Consider the following 19790-nt stretch of genomic DNA (forward strand, 5'->3'; position numbering starts at 1 on the left):
AAAGTTTTCTGGACTTTCCCAGTTGTAGCATCAAATTAAACATTTATACAGTCATAAGAGCAGAATTCAAAACCATCTGTACTATAAAAGGCCAGTTTGTACCAAAACCTGTGAAATGTGCTTTCAGTCTACGTCAGCTCCATTAGAGATGACCTTTTTTTCTGGAGCTCACATCAAGGTCTCTTTGTGTGAGCCTGCCTTTCGACTTAAAGCACACAAGTCTTCCTTCTCCCAAAGGTGCAGTATTTTGTGCTCATGCAGAGTGGTGGGTTATTGCAGCATGAAATTAAACAATAATTGTAATTGTACTTTCTTCCCCAAGGACCTTAAATACTGGAGATATTCTTTGAATGCATTCACTCAGACTTGCCAGTGGCCACTTGTGCACTTGAGCAGGACAAGTAACAATTTAAAAGGAGCTAATTCAGCCTGTGAACATTTAGGAGCCACATGGGCTAATGAAACTGATTTGTAGGTTTGTCTGGAGACACTCACAGACTCATTTGTAGGCATCTACTTTAAATAGTTCAGAAATCCTTTAGATCAATTGATCCAGAACCACACAAACCCAGTTAAATCTTATATATGTTGTGTGATTACATAGCTAATTAAAACCAAAACCAGCAACTGCTTTTCAGTTAGCTTAGGGCATATATAGTAAATGAATACATGCATATCTGCTGCTCATTTTTCTATGAAAGTAATTGTAAACTATTTCTCTATTGTTAAAGATAGGGGTCAAAGGTAACTGATACTTTAAATGAAATATATACATATGTGTATAGACTTTGTATTGTTACTGTTTCACATACTTTTCCTTTCTTTGGTCATGGAAAAATGTAAAGCATAAGCAACTTTTAAATTTTTCAACAGGTTGAGAAGTTCAAATGGAGTTGACAGTAAGTTTTTATATTTACACATTTCATTTTTATTTATCTTATGAATGATAAGATTCACTCTTCTTTTGAGATTCTTGTAGTTCTTAAAATTCTATCTATGACTTTTGTCTACTATGCCATGTAGAAAGTTCAGTAGAAAGTAGAATGTTGAATCTCTTTCTCCAAATAAATCAGGACTGGTGCCTGAATTAAATCTTTTGAATTGCCTACCTGTTTTTTTACTGATTTTCCAGTTTTCTCTGTGATTAAGGGTATAACCACTGAGATCAAATTTAGACTCTTTGACCACCTTATTGTCACTTTTTTACATCTTGCTCCTTTAAGAGCCATTCATAAGATTCTGTGTGGATACCTTTTCCTTTATGTTTTCGGTAGGACTCTGACTCAAATGGTTAAGTGAGGCTAAATCATATGAAAGAACTCCCTGGTAAAACCACTTTCAATAGCTAATCTTAAATCACCACATTTTATGAGCTTTTTATTTCATATTCTTGACCCCTTGATGCAGATCAGGTACCTTTCTCTTCTGTGGTCTTGTTTCACTCTACTTCCTCGGTTTTCAGTACCCCCTTTGCAGTTGATTCCTTCTCCTCTACCTACAAATTTATGTCATCTTTTATACTAAAGAAGAAAATGATCTTTTCCTTGATTTTACCTAGCTCTGAAAATGTCACTACTTTCCCTCACCTCTAAATTAATTGAAAAAGAATGAACATTTGCTCATCAGCCCATGGCGTCTGGCCCTACCATTCTAATGAAACTCCACCTCTGTTAAGTCACATGATCTCTTTTTAGTTATCAAACTGGTGACATTTGATATTGACTATTTTGTTCATTTTCTGTTTCTGTGAGGTTATTCTTCCCTGGCTGTTCACTGATTTCTTTGTTGACTAACTCTTGGTCTCTCTGATCACTTCCTCTTCTTCATTCAAGCTGGAAATCTTAGTCACTTACAGTGTCTTTCCCACACCACTACTCTCTGCTATCAACTTTGCCTTCTAACTCTGTGTTACCTCCACCCCCATCTTTAGAAGCTGTCTGCTTTGCTCTACTCCACTGCTCCTACTTTTAAGCCTTCAGTGTTTATTTTCCTAAGTAAAAAGTGTATACTCCCTTTTGCCCTTAATATTGTGTTAGTATTATGATTGTTTCCTTTTTCTTTAAACTTTCCCACATTCCTACTGGAATCATCTTTCTGAATGATAAATCATCACTTATATGGAAACCTTCAGTGGCTTCCCTTTACCTAAAGGAATGGCTGCAAATGGTGTTGTCTATTTCAGTGATCCCCACAGCCTGGCTCCAGTCCTAATATCCAGGCTCATCCCTTTCATTCACTATTTCTACCATGCAGACTATGACCACCCACCTATTAATGCCTCCACGTGGTGCCTAGAAGGCATCTCCAACAAAATACTTCACCTTTCTTCTCCTCTGTCTGAGGAAATGGCAACTCATCCATCCAAATTCTAAGGCCAAAGTCATCTTCTTTTTCTTTTTTTAAAGGCCAACGTCTTGTAATCATATTTATCTTCCATATCTCACATCTCCATGTCAGTCCTTCAAAATATATCTAGAATCTGATTACAGTACTTTGCTCTTCATCTCTTCCCTGGGTTACAGAATGGCCACCAAACTGTTGCTTTTTGTTTATGTCCAGAGAGCAGCCAAAATAACCTTCTAATCTGTGAGTCAAATTGAATTACTCTTTTGCTCAAATGGTGTTTCATCTCACTCTGTAAAAACAAAGTCCAAACAGTCTGCAAAGGACTATTTATCTGCTCTCCCTCCTTCAACTCTCAAACCTCATTTCTTCTCAGAATAACCCACTCTGGCCACACTCCCTCTTTAACACAGCAAGCATGGTCCTGCCGCAGGGCTTTTGCACTTGCTGTTACCTCTGCCTGGAATGCTCTTTATTTATCCATATGACTCAACTTCCTCTAGGTGTTTGCTCAAATCTCACCTCATCAAAGAGGCCTTATCTAACCACCCTATATAAAATAGTAACCTCCCTACCCCTCATACTTTCTAAACCTTTTAACTTGATATGCATGTAACTATATACATTATATATTTACTTGTTTGTTTATTTTCCATGTTGTTTTTTTTTTTTTACTAGAACATAGCCAGAGACTTTATCTACGTTCATTACTACTATTTCTCTTTAGCATAGACCAGTGTGTGGTACATAGTGGGTATTCAATAAATATGTATTAAATCAATGCAAACAACACCTCATAGCTCCTTTTGTGGTAAAGCCAGGATTGAAACTCAGTTTTATCAGATTTAGATGCCCATACTTTTTAAATATTTCACATTATTTGTCTATGAAGATTCCATAAGCTTTTATATATACCTCAATTATATAACTTAGCAAACTGTACTGTGATTATAGTTTATACATTTTCTCTCTCACTATTTCATATTTGCTTTTCTTTATGGTGAGAGACATATCTACTTCACATCTGTCACAACTAGCATTATTTATATTGGGAGAAGAATACTTTTATTATTATTATTAAATGAACTCTGAAAAGAAGAATCTTTTCTGCTGATCTTACTTTTTACCAGGCACCCCTAAAGGGAGGGGTTTTGGCTCCTTTCCTTACCCAGCAACAAAAAGGCAGAGACATCTATGAAATGGGGCTCATTATGCTGCTTACTCTACTAGGTATAAAGCAGTTATCACCACGAGACTGAAGTTCTCCACTTTAATTTTGATTTTATGAAATGGCAAAACTGTTGCAAAAGATGTCTCTGGAGCCTTGTAATTTAGGACTTGAGCACATAATGGAGAACCAGTTAAACTTGCAGGAGGTGTTCTTAGCACACAGTCCTTCGGTAACCAACAAGTCCCTTGGTGTTGTGTTTTCCTTCACTCCTTTGTTTCTGGTATATACCCCTAAATGTGTTTCCATCATTTTGTTGTCATTTTAGGTCAGTGAAGTAGTCTGCTAATAACTTGATATTAATAATGTCTTTATATGGGTACTGCATCTTGGTAGGGAGCTCAGAGAATTGTGCTTCTGGGATGTCGTGAAGTGTGATGGGCAGCTGAGTGCCTTCCGCAGCCCAGAGGTATAATTGGTTCAGAGGAAATAGATCTTTGAGGCTAATATTACCTGTCTTTCTTCAATTCCCTATATAAATATGTTTGGAGATATTGCATTGATGATTGGAAGCTGTCAGGATACCATGCACAATAATGTGGTTAAAGGATATTAGGCAATCTTTTTCGAATATCGAGACGCTATTCTGATTAACCTGTTCAATAATAACTTTGAAGGCAATATATTCAGAAGCATGTATTTATCTCCAGCCAAGTAATTAACATGCCAATCTTCTCTATAATTTCAGAAATCTCAGCCTCCTTAAAAAGCCCTCAAGAGCTTCCCCATCATTATTCAGGTAGGATGCATGTGCACATAGACATGTCACCTGAGCTAAGCATCTGTGAGTCTGCATTTGTAAACAGAAACGTTGAGGAATTTGTAGTATTGATATGGCTCCCAACTTGAAAAGGTGTTGTTCGCTCTGATGAGAAGAATATTTAGATTTCTTACTTTACCACTGATTTGGGAAAATAAGGTTTAAGAGAATCTGAATTTAAAAAAAGTTTGTATTGGCAAGTTCATATTGTGAAGTGGAAATATGACCTTGAGACTGACTAATTCCTTACAAGTTCAAAGCCAGTCCAAAGGCAGAGATCTCTAAATTTTGGATTAGGGAAGTAACAGGCCTGAGACTACTAGTTCTTTGAGAAAGGGTGTTGTATCCTAGGGGTGCCCTCAGTGAACATAACCAACCCCACAGAGTAAGTTTAGCAAAGACACCTTAGAAGGATGTAATTAAATAAGATGTCAAATGTCTTGACTCTCTTAAGCAACATAACTTCACAGAGCTTCAGTTGCCTTTCTTCCATCATACTTGCCCTTCCTGAGGAACAATCTGCCAATGGGCTACTTGAGAATTAAGAGGGAAACACTGAAATATTAAGTAGTATTAACAACCATCAGGATTCATGCCATTGGGTGGTCTTTTGGGCATTGTTGCTGCCAGCATTGGATGAGATAATACATGCGCAAGCCTTTTATACAATCTAAAGCTTGGTACATGAATAAGAGTTTAATGGTGTGATAATTACCATTACTATTACATCAAGGACTTATGTTTTGGGTCCAGCAATAGACTGCCTTATCCTGAATTCTCCTCTACAGTGAATAGTGCTTAGTGGAGTCCAGATGCCACATTCCAGGCTCTTATTACTGGGTCTTTCAGCTCAGCTGTTATACATTTTGACTCTGGTTGTCAACTTAAGGGAGTTTTTGGTGAGGAATACCATAACTCATATTTACTCTGATCTGTTAGGACATGGCTTTTAACAGGAAAATGCAGATCACTTGCTTCTAATTAAAATTGGTATTCAACTCTCTCTGGGAAAAGAAGGTGAACTGTGCAAAGTCAACAGTAGATGTCTCCACAGTCCACTGTACATTAGATTCACTCTGGAAAAGAAAAACCAGGGAATAAAGACAACAGATTAAAATATTCTTTAAAAGGAAGTTCCATATATGTATATGAACTAGTATGTGATTTGGTTCTCAGGGAGGCAGAGGTGATAGTCCTACCTTAGACCATGTTATATAATCTCACATCATCTATTCCTAAAATAGGGATATCCTGTATAAGATTGAGTTTAAGTACTGTATAAAAATAGATAATATTTTTGATAAAGGTAAAAATTAAGGGTCTTTGAAATGGAATGTTTTAATATTATATGAATATATTGATGTAGGGAGGCTTTCTGTAGGCTCAGCCCACTGATGCATACTTAAAACAGTAAATCTGTTTTTGTTTGCAGCCATTGAAAGGAACAATTTAATGAGGCTTTCTCAGACCATACCATTTACACCAATCCAACTCTTTGGTGAGTGCTATTTCTACCTTCTTGAGGCTGTGCCAAGGGCAGAAGCATAATGTTTGAGTAAATCAAAATCAGATTTTGTTTTGCTGATGGTTGCAGTTTAGTGAGATTTATTTCCTTAAACAAAAACTTGTTAACCACCCGACCAGCATCTAGCATCAATGTCTAATACTATGGGGAGGGGACCCGTAATGAGCAGAAGTTGGGAAAAAAGCAATAATGTTGCACCTGGCATTCACTGATTTAAGTCTGGAAGTAAGTAGGAAAGAAAAGAACCAACCAACCATGTGTAATAAACAAAGAAGAAAGCGATAAATGTCAGTACGGTAAAAGCTAACAGGCATCTGAAGAGAAATGCTTTGTATATTGTTTTTTATTTGTTTTATTTCATGTGGACTAATTGCTCTTAGCTCAGAAAGCAAATGTCATTTTAAAGGCTGGAGTAGTAAAGAAAAACAAGCTCGCATTCGCCGGGGCTACAAGAGTTTCTCTGTCCGGCCAATTGACAATACAAGAAGAGTCCCTACACTGCCCTAGATCTTGATTCTCCTCAGACTCTTCACATGGGGACAGATCAGGTGGCTTCTGATTGTTGATGCAGATGCCTTCTCCTTCCACTTGGCTCCATGGCTGGGTTTGCAACGCAGTAACTCTTCTGAATACTCCAAAGAGATATCCGGTGGCATTTATATGAGCACCAAGAATAAATACTTGAAAATATGTTACTAAGCATTTACTAGACATGTTTTTTAGTAAGCAGTTCAGTGTAAGAGTGAGAAAATCGATTCCTTTCCTGGTAAACTAGTACAGTGTTCACCAAAAAAGCCATTTGCAGCAGAGGTTAAAGGAGAAAATGAAATACAGGCTGGCAGTTGTGTATAAAATGTTACTTCTGTTGTGAAGCATTAAACACTAATCAGGTGGGATCTAAACTGGACAAGAATCGTTCCCTATTCAACAGCCCCAAAGTGGAAGCTGTATAGCAGTTAAAGAGCATTTTGTGTATACAATTTTTTAAGTGGGATTGAATTTGTAGCAGAGGTTCTAATTCACATTGGACAGGTTAACAGTTAATTTTTACAACCCAAAGAAGGGGTGAGAGTTACTTTCACTCCCATTTTACTGATAAAGAAAGTAAGGCTTTAAGTAACTCGTGTAAAAAGCACAAAGGAAGGAGATAGTCTGGGATATGACCTTGATTCTATTTAACTCAACTGGGTTAAACCATGCATTCTCAATGGAGGTGATGTCATCATCCCCAAGGGAACAAAAACATCCTTTTCTTTTAATGTATAAAGCAAAGATATACACATACACACACTTATATGTGTATATATATATAGCACATAAATGGATATACAGTATATCTTTGGTATTAAAATGTCATGGGAGGAGCAATTAGGAAAATATCTAATAATGCTCATCAGGGGGATGATAATGAAAAAGACAGAGTTAAATGATCTCTTTAGAACTATTTGTCCTTACTACTTTGATTTTGTTTACATATCCTTTCTACTTTGATTATGTCTTTGCCCAGTTATAGTCTATGATAAGAACAACTTAATTCTTGTATATCATCTGATATTTGTCCCTTCTCCCCTCTCCCTCTTTATTGGACAACAAATAAGATAAAAACATGGACCATGTCTTTACTTTCTCCTAGTTCCTGTGTAGGTGAAATTCTCATTTTCCTCTGATCATTTGGGAAACTGAACCAATTCTGAGTTGACATTTAGGATGTCCTTCATGTCACAGACAAGATCTCACTGAACTCCTCACCTACACTTCTCTTTGTAGCCGGAGAAGAAGTAACTGTCTACAGGCTGGAGGAGAGTTCCCCTTTGAATCTTGATAAAAGCATGTCTTCTTGGTCCCAGCATGGGAGAGCTGCAATAATCCAGGTGTTGTCTCGAGAAGAGATGGATGGTGGCCTCCGCAGAGCCATGAGAGTCATCAGCACCTGGTCTGAGGATGACAATCTCAAGCCAGGGCAGGTTTTCATTGTGAAGTCCTTTCTTCCTGAGGTTGTGCAGACGTGGCACAAAATGTTCCAGGAGAGTACTGTGCTGCATCTGTGCCTCAGGGTAAGTCAGAAACCCAGAGCCCAGATGGACAGGTTAAAGAAAGATCTGGCTACATTGTTGTGGTTAACCCAAAAGATGGCTTATTCTTTTTTTGGAGGGAGTAGCATTTTGTTATTTTTGTTCTGTAGAGCTTTTTGCTTTTGGAGTGGGGAGAAGTAGTAGTTTAATAAAGCTGAAATTTATACATGGGAGGTTTCTAGTAATTTCTGATCATTAATTAGTGAGCATGTGATAGTAAACCAATATTTTATCAATGCTCCCTATGTTGTAGGAAATTCAACAGCAAAGAGCTGCTCAAAAACTAATCTATACCTTTAACCAAGTGAAGCCACAAACCATTCCCTATGCACCCAGGTGAGGAAATAAGGGCACCCTCGCCCTTCATGTAAGTAGGAATTTCTATCTATTCTTCTCAGTTCTCTTAGTCATGAAAAATACGAGACCCTTCGGGAAGTTCCCTGAGACTTTATTTTTGGGCTCTTCTTTCTATAGTTCTGGAGACTGGTAAAAGAGAATTAGATATCATAGGGATACATAAATCACTAAGCATATATGAGTGGGAAAGAGAAGTTCATACAGAGGGCATGACTATGAAACAGGCAGATCCTGGTTTGGTTACTAATTCCGGGAACATTATGGCAGAGAAACATTTCTATTTTAAGCATAATGTTATCACCTAATATCTTATAGAAATTAGGAACTTTTTAAGAATGAATTCTTTTATTTTTTTTCCCAAGCGAGAGGAGGGGAGATAGAGAGATTCCCGCATGCACCCCGATTGGGATCCACCCGGCAACCCCATCTGGGGTCATCTGGGGCCGTGCTCACAACTAAGCTACTTTGTTTTAGTGCCTGAGGCAGAGGCTCCATGGAACCATCCTCAGGGCCTGGGGCTGATATGCTCAAACCAATTGAGCAGGAGAGGAAGAGAGAGAGAAGAACAGAGAGGGAGAGGTAGAGAAACAGATGGTCACTTTTCCTGTGTGCCCTGACTCTGTATTGAACCTGGGACATCCACATGCTGGGCTGATGCTCTACCACTAAGCCAACTGGCCAGGGCCAAGAATAATTCTTATTATGTTCACTTGAGTATTTCCATATGCTTGTATTAATTTAGCAAGAAAGACCATAATTCAGTGCTGAGGACTTACAATAAAGTTGTTTTGTTTCATTTATAAGGAATGTTATAGCACATGGCAAGAAAAGTTGAGTTTGGTACTCATAAAGGAATTGGAAAATTTCTTCAAAGAGAAGGGAGTGGGTAAGCCTGGGAAAAACCCTCAATCTCTGCATTCCATAGAAAGGCAAGGGCGTGTGCATTAAGGCTCCATTAGACCAAAGTTAGGTAATCTCCCCTGCTGCTGACTATTTGGTGACATTAGTCCCACCATTGCTGCCTTGTGAGGAATCATGGCTGCTTTTTCCTTCTCATAGGTTCCTGGAGGTTTTCTTAATCTACTGTCATTCTGCCAACCAATGGTTCACCATTGAGAAATATATGACAGGGGAGTTCCGCAAGTACAACAACAACAATGGTGATGAAATTGTTCCCACCAACACCTTGGAGGAGCTGATGTTGGCTTTCTCTCACTGGACCTATGAGTATACTCGAGGAGAGCTGCTGGTTTTAGATTTGCAAGGTGATTGATAGCCTAGGACTTGATACAACAAGCAGGAGGCAAAGTTCAGGAAATGCTGACCAGGAATTGCCTTCTCCATGTCATGGTCACCTACTATGTTTGACCTTATTCTTTACTCAAAGCCATGCTTAAGATCTTGTGAAGACATTCCGTGGCAATCTTTTTATTTATTTTTTATTTTTCCAAAGTGAGAAGTGGTGGTGGTGGTGGTGGGGCGACAGATAGACTCCGCATGCACCCGACCAGGATCCACCTGGCATGCCCACCAGGGGACTATGCTCGGCCCCTCTGGGGTGTTGCTCTGCTGCAATTGGAGCTATTCCAGCACCTGAGGATGGAGCCATCCTTGGTGCCCTGGCCAACTTTGCTCCAGTGGAGCCTTGGCTGTGGGAGGGGAAGAGAGAGACAGAAAGAGAAGGGGAAGGGTGAAGAAGCAGATGAGCGCTTCTCCTGTGTGCCCTGGCTGGGAATCGAACCCGGGACTTCCACATGCTGGGCCAATGCTCTACCACTGAGCCAAATGGCCAGGGCCTTTTTTTTTTAATGTGAAGACTGAATGATGGTATTTGTTTTCTGAAATTATTTATTATTTGTGAAACTGTCTTAAGTGGGAATAACAAGATGTGTTAAGAACCAGGATGGGTAATATATGGAGTTGTTATATCTAGTTTTGAAGAAGGTGGGGCCGTTTATTTCAGACATTGTATAGTGTTGATCATGAGTACTTATTGTGTTGTTTCCCACTGAGATCAAGGGAAAAATATAGGCAGATGATTAGTTGCCTAAAATTTAAAGACATCCAAAACTTTTATCTAAGCAAAGATAGACTTTTGCATCAAATTTTCCATTTTTATGGTTTTACCTTGGACTTATGGTCACAATCACACTGAGGCATGCATTTATATACACAGAAAATTTTAATTTCTAGGTATTTTTCATGATTTTGTGCTCACTACTTTAACAATTTATAATTTAGCTTGCTCTTTTTGCTGTGTGCCTTGATGTGACAGTTTATGAAAGTACAGACTCAGTCTGAGAAGACGCGGTGCACTTATTTAACGGAAGCCTTTGATCAGTGCATCTCCCCGCAATCCACACCTCCCATGTGATTTATAATCCCGCAGCACGAAACAGGTTGTCTCTAGCAGGCTTTCCTTGCAGGGACAGAACGAAATATGTATTAAGGTCAAAGTTTAGTCCTTGGGCTCACTGACTGGGGCTTTGGTTTTAAATAAGGGATTTAGCCCAGGAATTTTCACTAAAGTTATCTCATTTAATCCCAGAAGCAGCACCTCAAGGTAGATATTATAGGGAATTTAGGCACAGAAAGTTTAAATAACTTGCCCAAGGTTGCACAGCTACTTAATGAGAGAGCCAGGATGCACACTTAAGCTGGTTTGACCATCTCTTCTTTCCTTTCCACTGTACTATTTTTGATTGCTTCATGAGTTTCATTCCCATAGGACATAACCATGCTATGGTTCACTTAAATAGATTGGACCTTTTTCTTTTTCTCTCTGACTTCCCTACCTGACCAATCCTGGGATTCAGTGCTGAAAGCCAGGCTTGGAGACTGGAGAGAGTCTATATAGGCAATTCTGGGGCATTGTGAGCCCAATATCTAGTAAGGCTGCAAAGCCTTTTTGGTTAAAATTTGTGCCACGTGCTCAAGGATGTGTGTATATATTTTAAACTACATGTTAAGTCCTTCTGCCCTTTCAGATCTGTGCTGTTCACAGGTTATACTTCTAACTCTCAAACACAGTGTTTTAGGAAGCAATATAAACAATGTTAAAAGAGTCAAGATGATTCATCTTTTAAACCAGCAAGTCCGTGATCCATGTAAACCCAGCATGCTGATGCCCAAGGCATCTGCTTTTGTAGCTCATGTTGGGGAGAGGTTGATTGTTTTCATCTGTACTTAAGTGTCTGTGCTTTGAGTTTTGGGTGGAGTTGTTTAAAAAGCAAAAAAAGAAACAAAAAAACAACCAAAGAAAAACTTTAAGGAATTAATGATGACTCTTCAGTGTGTTTTATATTCCACTTGAATAGGTTTTTGTTTAATGATGTTTATGTTTGGGGATTTTTATGTCTCTTAGTAATCCAAAGTGACATTAAACAGAGCAAATGCTGTGTTGGTAGTCTAGAAGGAAAAAGAGAATTAACTTTATTCTTTTGCTGGGCAATTATGTGAATTGCAGAAATAGGCCACTCCAAATAAACTATGTCAAAACACTGACCTTCAAAGAAGGGAAGAGAGGACATCATAGACTGGGTGTGGGGAAATTGAGATACTTATTGGAGAGTTTTGGCCAATTGGTTAGGCCTGGATTTATGAAGGAATACAAGTCCTGTAACAGTAATTATAAGTAGTTATATTACTACTACTACCAGCTAACATTTACTAAGTACTCATTTTGTTCTAGACATTTGGCTAAAGGCTAATACATTATCATATTTAATCCAAACCAGGTTGGAAAGGAAAAATAGGAAGAACATAATGTTTTCTTGAGATATTTTAATGGTGTTGGCTTCAGTTTTGTTGATTAGTATTTCTGGTCTTTGGAAAGATGATGTGTGTCATCTGGGAAGGAGAGAACGGAGACTGAGATGCCCAACAGCAGTGGTGAGGAGGAGGGGTTTTGGAGTCATAGTGTTGGCATCCGATTCCTGGCTTCACCACGAATTAGCTGCATGATCAGAGGGTGACCACTCTGAGTACCACTTCATTTGTAATTGAGGAAAATAATATGCACTTAATTCATAGGATTGTTAAGGGGTTGAAATGAGACAAGTTCCTGACACACAGTAAGCCCTCAGGATATGTTGTTGTTGTACTAGTCTCTGTGTGTCTCTTTAACATGGAAGTTAATCTTCAGTAGTCTGTTCTTAGCTGTGTGGTGGTCCTGCAGAGAGACCTAGCTTCAGTCTCTGCAGAGTGAAGCCCTGCTCAGCTGCTGTGGCTCCCTATTGCTTTGAGGAAAGGAAGGAATGAGGAACGCTCTGGCAGTTTATTTTTTCCTTCTCCTCTCTACTTCCTTCCAAGGAATTGCCAGTCATTCAGCCAGGAACTGCCGCACCAGGCCAGGAAGATGAATTCTACAGAAAGGCTTGATCAGTTTCCAGTCATATAATCATACAGTCATTTTCTATTCTCTTTCCATTTAAAAATCCTACATGTGAGGGCCTGAATCATCCTCATTACACTTGAAACCCAACTTTTAATTCCCTGCAATGGGAATTAAAGACAATGCATTTCAAAGTACAGTGGTCTGTAGCATATTTTTTTAAAGCTCACTATATTTTTCAAAGAAGTTTGGAGATATTAGATCTTTTCTTTTTATTCAACAAAGCAGTTTCTGGAATAAGTAAACATTAAAACCAACATTATCATCATGAAATTCTATGGCTACCAAAAAGGTAACATCTTCCTTCCCACAGGTGTAGAGGTTCACTGATGTATCCCATGGTGGCTGGGATCAGAGTGTAATTTTCTGGGCTTCTCATAAGGGCATGCTGCATATTATCTTATACATAGGCATTTACTCTGTTAAACTGGTAAAGAGATATCATTGGGATTTTTAAATGTGAAAATGTCTTATTTTCTATCATGTTTTCAAATATGTAGGAGAATATGTAGGTAGGATGGGCACTAGTGTTAAAATTTGCCTTTTGGGCGATTCCTGTGTAGCTGGGAGCGGCAGGGTAGGTGGTGCTGGTGCAAGGGGTGTGCAAGGGGTGTAGCGTGACCGATTTTCTGGACTGCTCGCCACTTGCCCTTTCTGCCATTTGAAGGCCTCTGAAAATATATTTAATATTTAAGCTTTGAACTGTCAGATTGGGTTTAGGGATATGAAGTTTTGTGGATATCAAACCTTCATTCTTATAGGGACATTTATACATTAAAAAACACAGTACTTAAGGGAAATGAGGTAATCAGAACATGACAGCGGTGAAAAAAATCAGAACTTTACAAAGTAAAGATAATAAAAATAGCAGTTGACATTTTTTAACACCCTCAGATCAGACACTTTGCTAAGCAGTTTGTATAAGATAGTTCATTTAATCTTCTCAGTAACCCTATAAGAGAAGGCTTGCTATCATCACACTTTTAGATGACTCAGCTGAGATTCAGAGAGATTAACCACAGTGCCAGGGTCTCATAACTAGAAAGTGATGGGAGTGTGAATGGAACCCAGATCCTTTGACTTTCTGCCTGCAGAACAAGCAACACAATTTAAAGTAAACAGGAGCAGATGTGATTTTGATAGACTATTTTTCCCTATAAAGCTTCCTTTTTTCTAGTTGATATGACCTCTTTAGGCACTGTGAGTAGTCCCAACTGAAATTTACAGTTTACTCAGATATCAGCCTAAAGCTTTCATCAGCTCTGGGATTTTCACCCTAAAGTTAGGGCTGTGCTTTAATATGTAAAGGGTTTGCAGTCTTTAGTCTTTCTACTGACCTACTTGGGATATCAGTGTGTTTGTCATTCTGTTTATTTACAACAGAGTTCAAAAAGCAGGGGTTCCTTCTTTCTTTCTTTTTTTTAGTTTTTTATTTTTCTGAAGTTAGAAGCAGGGAGGCAGTTAGACAGACTTCTGCATGCACCCGATTGGGATCAACTTGGCATTCCCACCAGTGGGAGATGTTCTGCCCATCTGAGGCATTGCTCCCTTGTGGCCGGAGCCATTCTAGAACCTGAGGCTGAGTATATGGAGCCATCCTCAGTGCCTGGGCCAACTTTGCTCCAATGGAGCCTTGGTTGCAGGAAGGGAAGAGACATAGAGAGGAAGGAGAAGGGGGAGGGTGGAGAAGCAGATAGACACTTCTCCTGTGTTCCCTGACTGGGAATCAAACCTGAGACTTCCATGTGCCGGGCCGATGCTCTACTGCTGAGCCAACTGGCCAGGGCCTAGGCTCTTCCTTTATATACCTGTGATAAGAAAAGTATAAAGAGCCCAGCCTCTTCCTATGATGTGTATTTAAAAAAGATAAATGACAAGCAAAATACATTTTGCACACTTGCCCTTAAGTCTATGTTTCAGCCTTACTTTCTCTTTCCCTAATCAGAATCAATGTACAAAGAGATTCTATGCCAAGGGTTCTAAAGCATCCCTGCATAGAATTCAGAGGGCCTGTGAATTCTGGTGAAAAACAAATTGCACCTTTGTTTTCACTAATCTATAGCTGAAATTCACCATTTCTTGCAATTATAATGGAGAAACCACAAACCACAGTGGTAGTAGCAGTGCCCATGACTATTTGCAATGGCAATTACAGATATTAACATTGTACATGTGCCTGACCAGGTGGTGGCGTAGTGGATAGAGCATTGGACTGGAATGCTAAGGGCCCAGGTTTGAAACCCTGAGATCGCCAGCTTGAGTATGGGCTCATCCAGCTTGAGCACAGGCTCAGCAGCTTGAGCGTGGGGTTGCCAGTTTGAGCGTGGGATCATAGACATGACCCCATGGTCGCTAGCTTGAGCCCAATGGTCACTGGCTGGAAGCCCAAGGTCGCTGGCTTGAGCCCAAAGTCGCTGGCTTGAGCAAAGGGTCACTGGCTCAGCTGGAGTCCCTCGCTCCCCAGTCAAGGCACATATAAGAAAGCAATTAGACGAGATCGAGTGTGTTCAGGGTGGGATGGCCATAGATTGAGAAAGCAATCAGTGAATAACTAAGGTATCACAATGAAGAATTGATGCTTCTCATTTGTCTGTCCCTCTTTCTCACTAAACAAAACAAAAACATTGCACATGCATTGGCAGATATTTCAAAATACTATTCATGTTTATTATTGGATAGTGTGACAGTTATTAGATTTGTGCTAGATTCTGTTATTAACGTATTAATAAAGAAGCACATATGTGGCAGTATAACAATTTAAAAACTATTTTGTATTTCATTGGTTTCCTTTGTAATACTATGTATTTAAATTATACATTTTATTTATTTATTTATTTAAAAATTTTATTCAGAAAATTTAATATAATGGGGTGACATTGATCAATAAGAGTACATAGGTTTCAGATGCATTTTAGAACATTATTTTGGCCCTGGTCAGTGGGTCAGTGGATAGAGCTTCAGCTTGGTTATTGACATCCCAGGTTTGATTCCTGGTCAGGACATACAGGAGAAGCTACCATCTGCTTTTCCCTGTCCTTCTGCTCCTTCTCTCCCTCTTCCCCTGCTGCATATACTTGATTGGTTTAAGTATGGCCCTGGGCTCTGAGGAGTGTTTGGTTGGTCTCAGAGTCAGCCTTGGGTGCTAAAAATGGTGAGCAACTTGAGCATCAGCCACAGGGGATTTCCGGGTGGATCCCAGTAGGGGCACCTGCAGGAGCCTGCCTATCTCCCCTCCTTAGAAAAAAAGAACATTATTCTGAGAAGGGGGTTCCGTAGTTTCATTAGATTAACTAAGAGGCTCGTGACAAAAAAGGTTGATAATAAGGTTATTCTCTTTATTTTCTTTTTTTTTGTTATCAGGTTATTTTCTTAAGAAAGTCAGTTTCTTAGGGGAAAAGTCTATAAACTGTAAGGATTATGTTTTCTTGTGAAAGGTTTAGCGTATGGTAAAACATACAAATCATAGCAAAACTTTTTTAAAATAGTAGCTAGAAAACTAGGTTTTTGTTTAGTTTTGTTTCACCAAATAGAAATATATAATGTTATAAATTTTATATTATTTTAAAATAAAAATTTCATTAAAGTTGCATGCAAGAGAAGCAGTATTGATTAGAGGATGATCTCAGAAATCTTTGCGTTGTGTTGTGCCTGAATAGTACATTCTCCTGTCTGATCGGCTTGCCTGAGAAACATTTCTGTGTTGGAAATGAGTCTCTTCACCACTTGCATTTTATTTTATTTATTTATTTATTTTTTGTATTTTTCTGAAGCTGGAAACGGGGAGAGACAGTAAGACAGACTCCTGCATGCACCTGACTGGGATCCACCCAGCATGCCCACCAGGGGGTGATGCTCTGCCCACCAGTGGGCGATGCTCTGCCCCTCCGGGGCGTCGCTCTGTCACGACCAGAGCCACTCTAGCACCTGGGGCAGAGGCCAAGGAGCCATCCCCAGCGCCCGGGCCATCTTTGCTCCAATGGAGCCTCGCTGCGGGAGGGGAAGAGAGAGACAAGAGAGGAAGGAGAGGGGGAGGGGTGCAGAAGCAGACGGGTGCTTCTCCTGTGTGCCCTCGCCGGGAATCGAACCGGGACTTCTGCACGCCAGGCCAACGCTCTACCACTGAGCCAACCGGCCAGGGCCACCACTTGCATTTTATAACAAAGATTCACTTTGTGGTTGTATTGATCCATGTTTTGATAAATGTTAGCTTTAAATTATACTTACATTATCCTTTTATGCACCGGTGTCATTTTTTAAAATGCAGGTATATTTAATCAAGAATAACATATTATGTACACTTGTTGATCAATGTCACTTTGTAAAATTTAATTTTCTAAATCAATAAAATAAAATAAATTAAATTAAATCTAAGAAAGAAAAAAAAGAATAACATACCATATCCAGGAATGTGCACACAGCAGTAAGCATACATCCCAGAGAATGTTAACAACTGAACACATGTGTAACCAGCACTCAGGAATTTGGGGTATCTGTATCCTACTGTTTTTAAATGCTACATATATGAACGTGTGTGTGTGTGTGTGTGTCTTTGATGCAGCAGACGTTGTACCTGCAGAACCACACAGCACCTTGCACCTTGCTGAGCAATGATGGGCTCCATCGAAGGAGACTAGGCACTAGTGGAGAGACACAAGCTTTGGCTCAGCTTGAACCCTGTCATCATTTGTGCACTGTGTAACCTCTGACAAATTGCTTAATCTCTTTGACCATCAGCATACTCATTGGTAAAATGAGACTATGAGGGTGCTAATTAATACTTTTTAAAAAATGACTGCTAATAAATAGAGAAAAACAATTTGGAATATCTAATATATAAGAGTAGTAAATAAATGGTGGATGCCACTATCAGTAACTGTGAAAATACTACTAAAACATTTACTTGTGGCCTACAGTTTATTATAGTATAAGAGGAGGTTATGGGCAACTGGATTAACTAAAATTTTCAAACATGCCAAGATAATTTTTTATAGTACAGTTAATTTACATGATGTTTAATTTATTACAGGGTAAGTATAGGTTTAAAGAAAGAAATTAAACTTTGATTTTTCTTTTTGAAAATCTGAGAAAATGAAATTCCCATTTGCTAAGTGGATTTTCTTTCTTCTTTGGAGGTGTTGGAGAAAACTTGACAGATCCATCTGTTATAAAACCTGAAGACAAACAGTAAGTTAATTTATGATGTTATCTTTCGGAAAATTTCATTTAACACACTGTACGTGGTTTTAAAAAAAATAATTTTTACACACATGTATTTCTTGCCTAGATCCTAGGCGGGTTTTGAGGCAGTTCTTATCTGTATATCTATATCCATATCTATGTCTTTATCTGTTCTCTGTTATATATACATCCAACTACAATACAATAAAACATGATAAGATTTAGAATATAATAAGATTTTAAAGAAAGCATAGATTAGGAAATGAAGGCAAAAAGAAAATATAGAAATAATATAAGATTAAATCTGAAGTCAAGTTAGTACACATAAATGGAACTTATATAAACGATTGCAGTAGCCAGAACTTTGTGCAAATTTGACTTGAGTTTTCCAGTGGCCCAGACAAAAGAGAAATATGGGTTAGTGCAGTCTCTATAGGCTTTAGCATAAAAACAATTAATGTCATAGGAGAAGCATGGTTTCCTTTGTTGTCTGCACAATAGAGTCATTGCATTTTATCACTGGTCTTCCATCAAGTGCCTATAAAATAAAAACTGAGGGCATAAAGTTCGCCCCTTAGTAACGGCAGTTCAGTTCTGTGAGAGGCCAAAACAATGAGGCTCAAATATGGAGGATCAGATTGTCTGTTAATTAAAAACTGAAATTTAAATTGTATGGAGGGGTAAGTCATCTGCCTGGCCCTTGAATCCCATGGCATTTTATCCCATAAACAGATTTTTGGGAAGACTTGGCGGTGGAGGCTCTGAGGCTGTATTCTTCTGTTAAGGGTGGAGTAGAAAGAAAGAAGTGATGGTGTTGATGAAGGACTGACCAATAGAGCAGGTGACAGTAGTTCTCACACAGGAGTTTTCATTATAATCACCAGGAGAGAGCATGTTGAAACACAGATTGCTGCCTCTGGAGTCCCCGCCCCATTTTTCCGATTCATTGGGTTTGGGGTGGGGCCAAAAAATATAACAAATTCCCAGATGATTCTGATGGTGCTGCTGACCCGGAGACCACACTTGGAAACTGCTAGCATGCAACATTTTTATTTCTAAGTGTCAATACTTGGCTCTGGGTTGTAAAAAATATATATGAAATTATGTATGTGAGAAATCCTTGTACAATAAAATCTAAAAATTTTACTTGCCTTTTTGCAGGAATCACACTGTAAATATTTATGGCTTTAATGCTTTTACAGAACGATCTACCTTATCTCCCATGTATAAGATGCAACCCTTTTCAAAAAATTTTGGATCTAAAAACTGGATGTGTCTTATACAGTGGTCGTAGTTTGTTTTTTTTACTTGCATTTCCCTCTTTTTCACACTTGTTCTACACTCATTGTTGTAGATTTTTAAATTGCATTTCCTGTTTTTCGTGCTTGTCTTTTTTTCAACTTTCAGGCCCCAAACTTAGGGTGCATCTTATAAATAGGGACGTGTTATACATGGGGAAATATGGTAATCTAACTGTGATCTCATCTACAGGCTTCTATGCAAAGAGACCCATCTTAAAGTATCAGCTATTCCTGTGTCCTAGATAATAGCTAGAGAAGATAAAGGTGAACCTATGCATCAAATTCCTATGGTCTTTGACCATGCAGTTCATGTTGTGACTTTTAAGAGTATAGATAAAAGCTTTGTTATTTTACACTTTAGCAGAACTAAAGTGTTTTATCTAAGAATATTATTTCTTCAGTAGCCCTGTGTGCCTAAGGGTTTGTAGTAGGAATATGGTACTTATAAGTACTTTATAACTTTGCGGTGAAAAAATTTTGCATACATAATGAACCAAGTTTGTATATACTCTATCACTTATGTCATTTAATATGACCTGAATATTTCTATCTTTTAGAATTCTAAGATTATATTATCCCACTTGACAGTTGAGTATTTAATTGCATCCTATAGGCCAGTGGGTCTCAATGTCT

The 19790-nt window shown here is 38.7% G+C and overlaps 1 protein-coding gene across 5 annotated transcripts in view; it reads left to right on the plus strand.

Annotated features, from left to right (window-relative positions):
• The window catches only part of TRPM6 (transient receptor potential cation channel subfamily M member 6), a 186769-nt gene that overhangs the window by 158192 nt on the left and 8787 nt on the right, over positions 1 to 19790 (plus strand). For all 5 annotated transcript variants that reach the window (XM_066367977.1, XM_066367980.1, XM_066367978.1 and 2 more), the window contains 7 exons: positions 874 to 899; positions 4260 to 4310; positions 5764 to 5829; positions 7624 to 7910; positions 8182 to 8264; positions 9345 to 9550; positions 17811 to 17862. In XM_066367977.1, coding sequence (XP_066224074.1) covers positions 874 to 899; positions 4260 to 4310; positions 5764 to 5829; positions 7624 to 7910; positions 8182 to 8264; positions 9345 to 9550; positions 17811 to 17862 — 771 coding nt within the window. The remainder of the gene's footprint in view (positions 1 to 873; positions 900 to 4259; positions 4311 to 5763; positions 5830 to 7623; positions 7911 to 8181; positions 8265 to 9344; positions 9551 to 17810; positions 17863 to 19790) is intronic.

The sequence above is a fragment of the Saccopteryx leptura genome, chromosome 2, assembly GCF_036850995.1.
Source record: "Saccopteryx leptura isolate mSacLep1 chromosome 2, mSacLep1_pri_phased_curated, whole genome shotgun sequence".
Taxonomy (NCBI): Eukaryota; Metazoa; Chordata; class Mammalia; order Chiroptera; family Emballonuridae; genus Saccopteryx; species Saccopteryx leptura.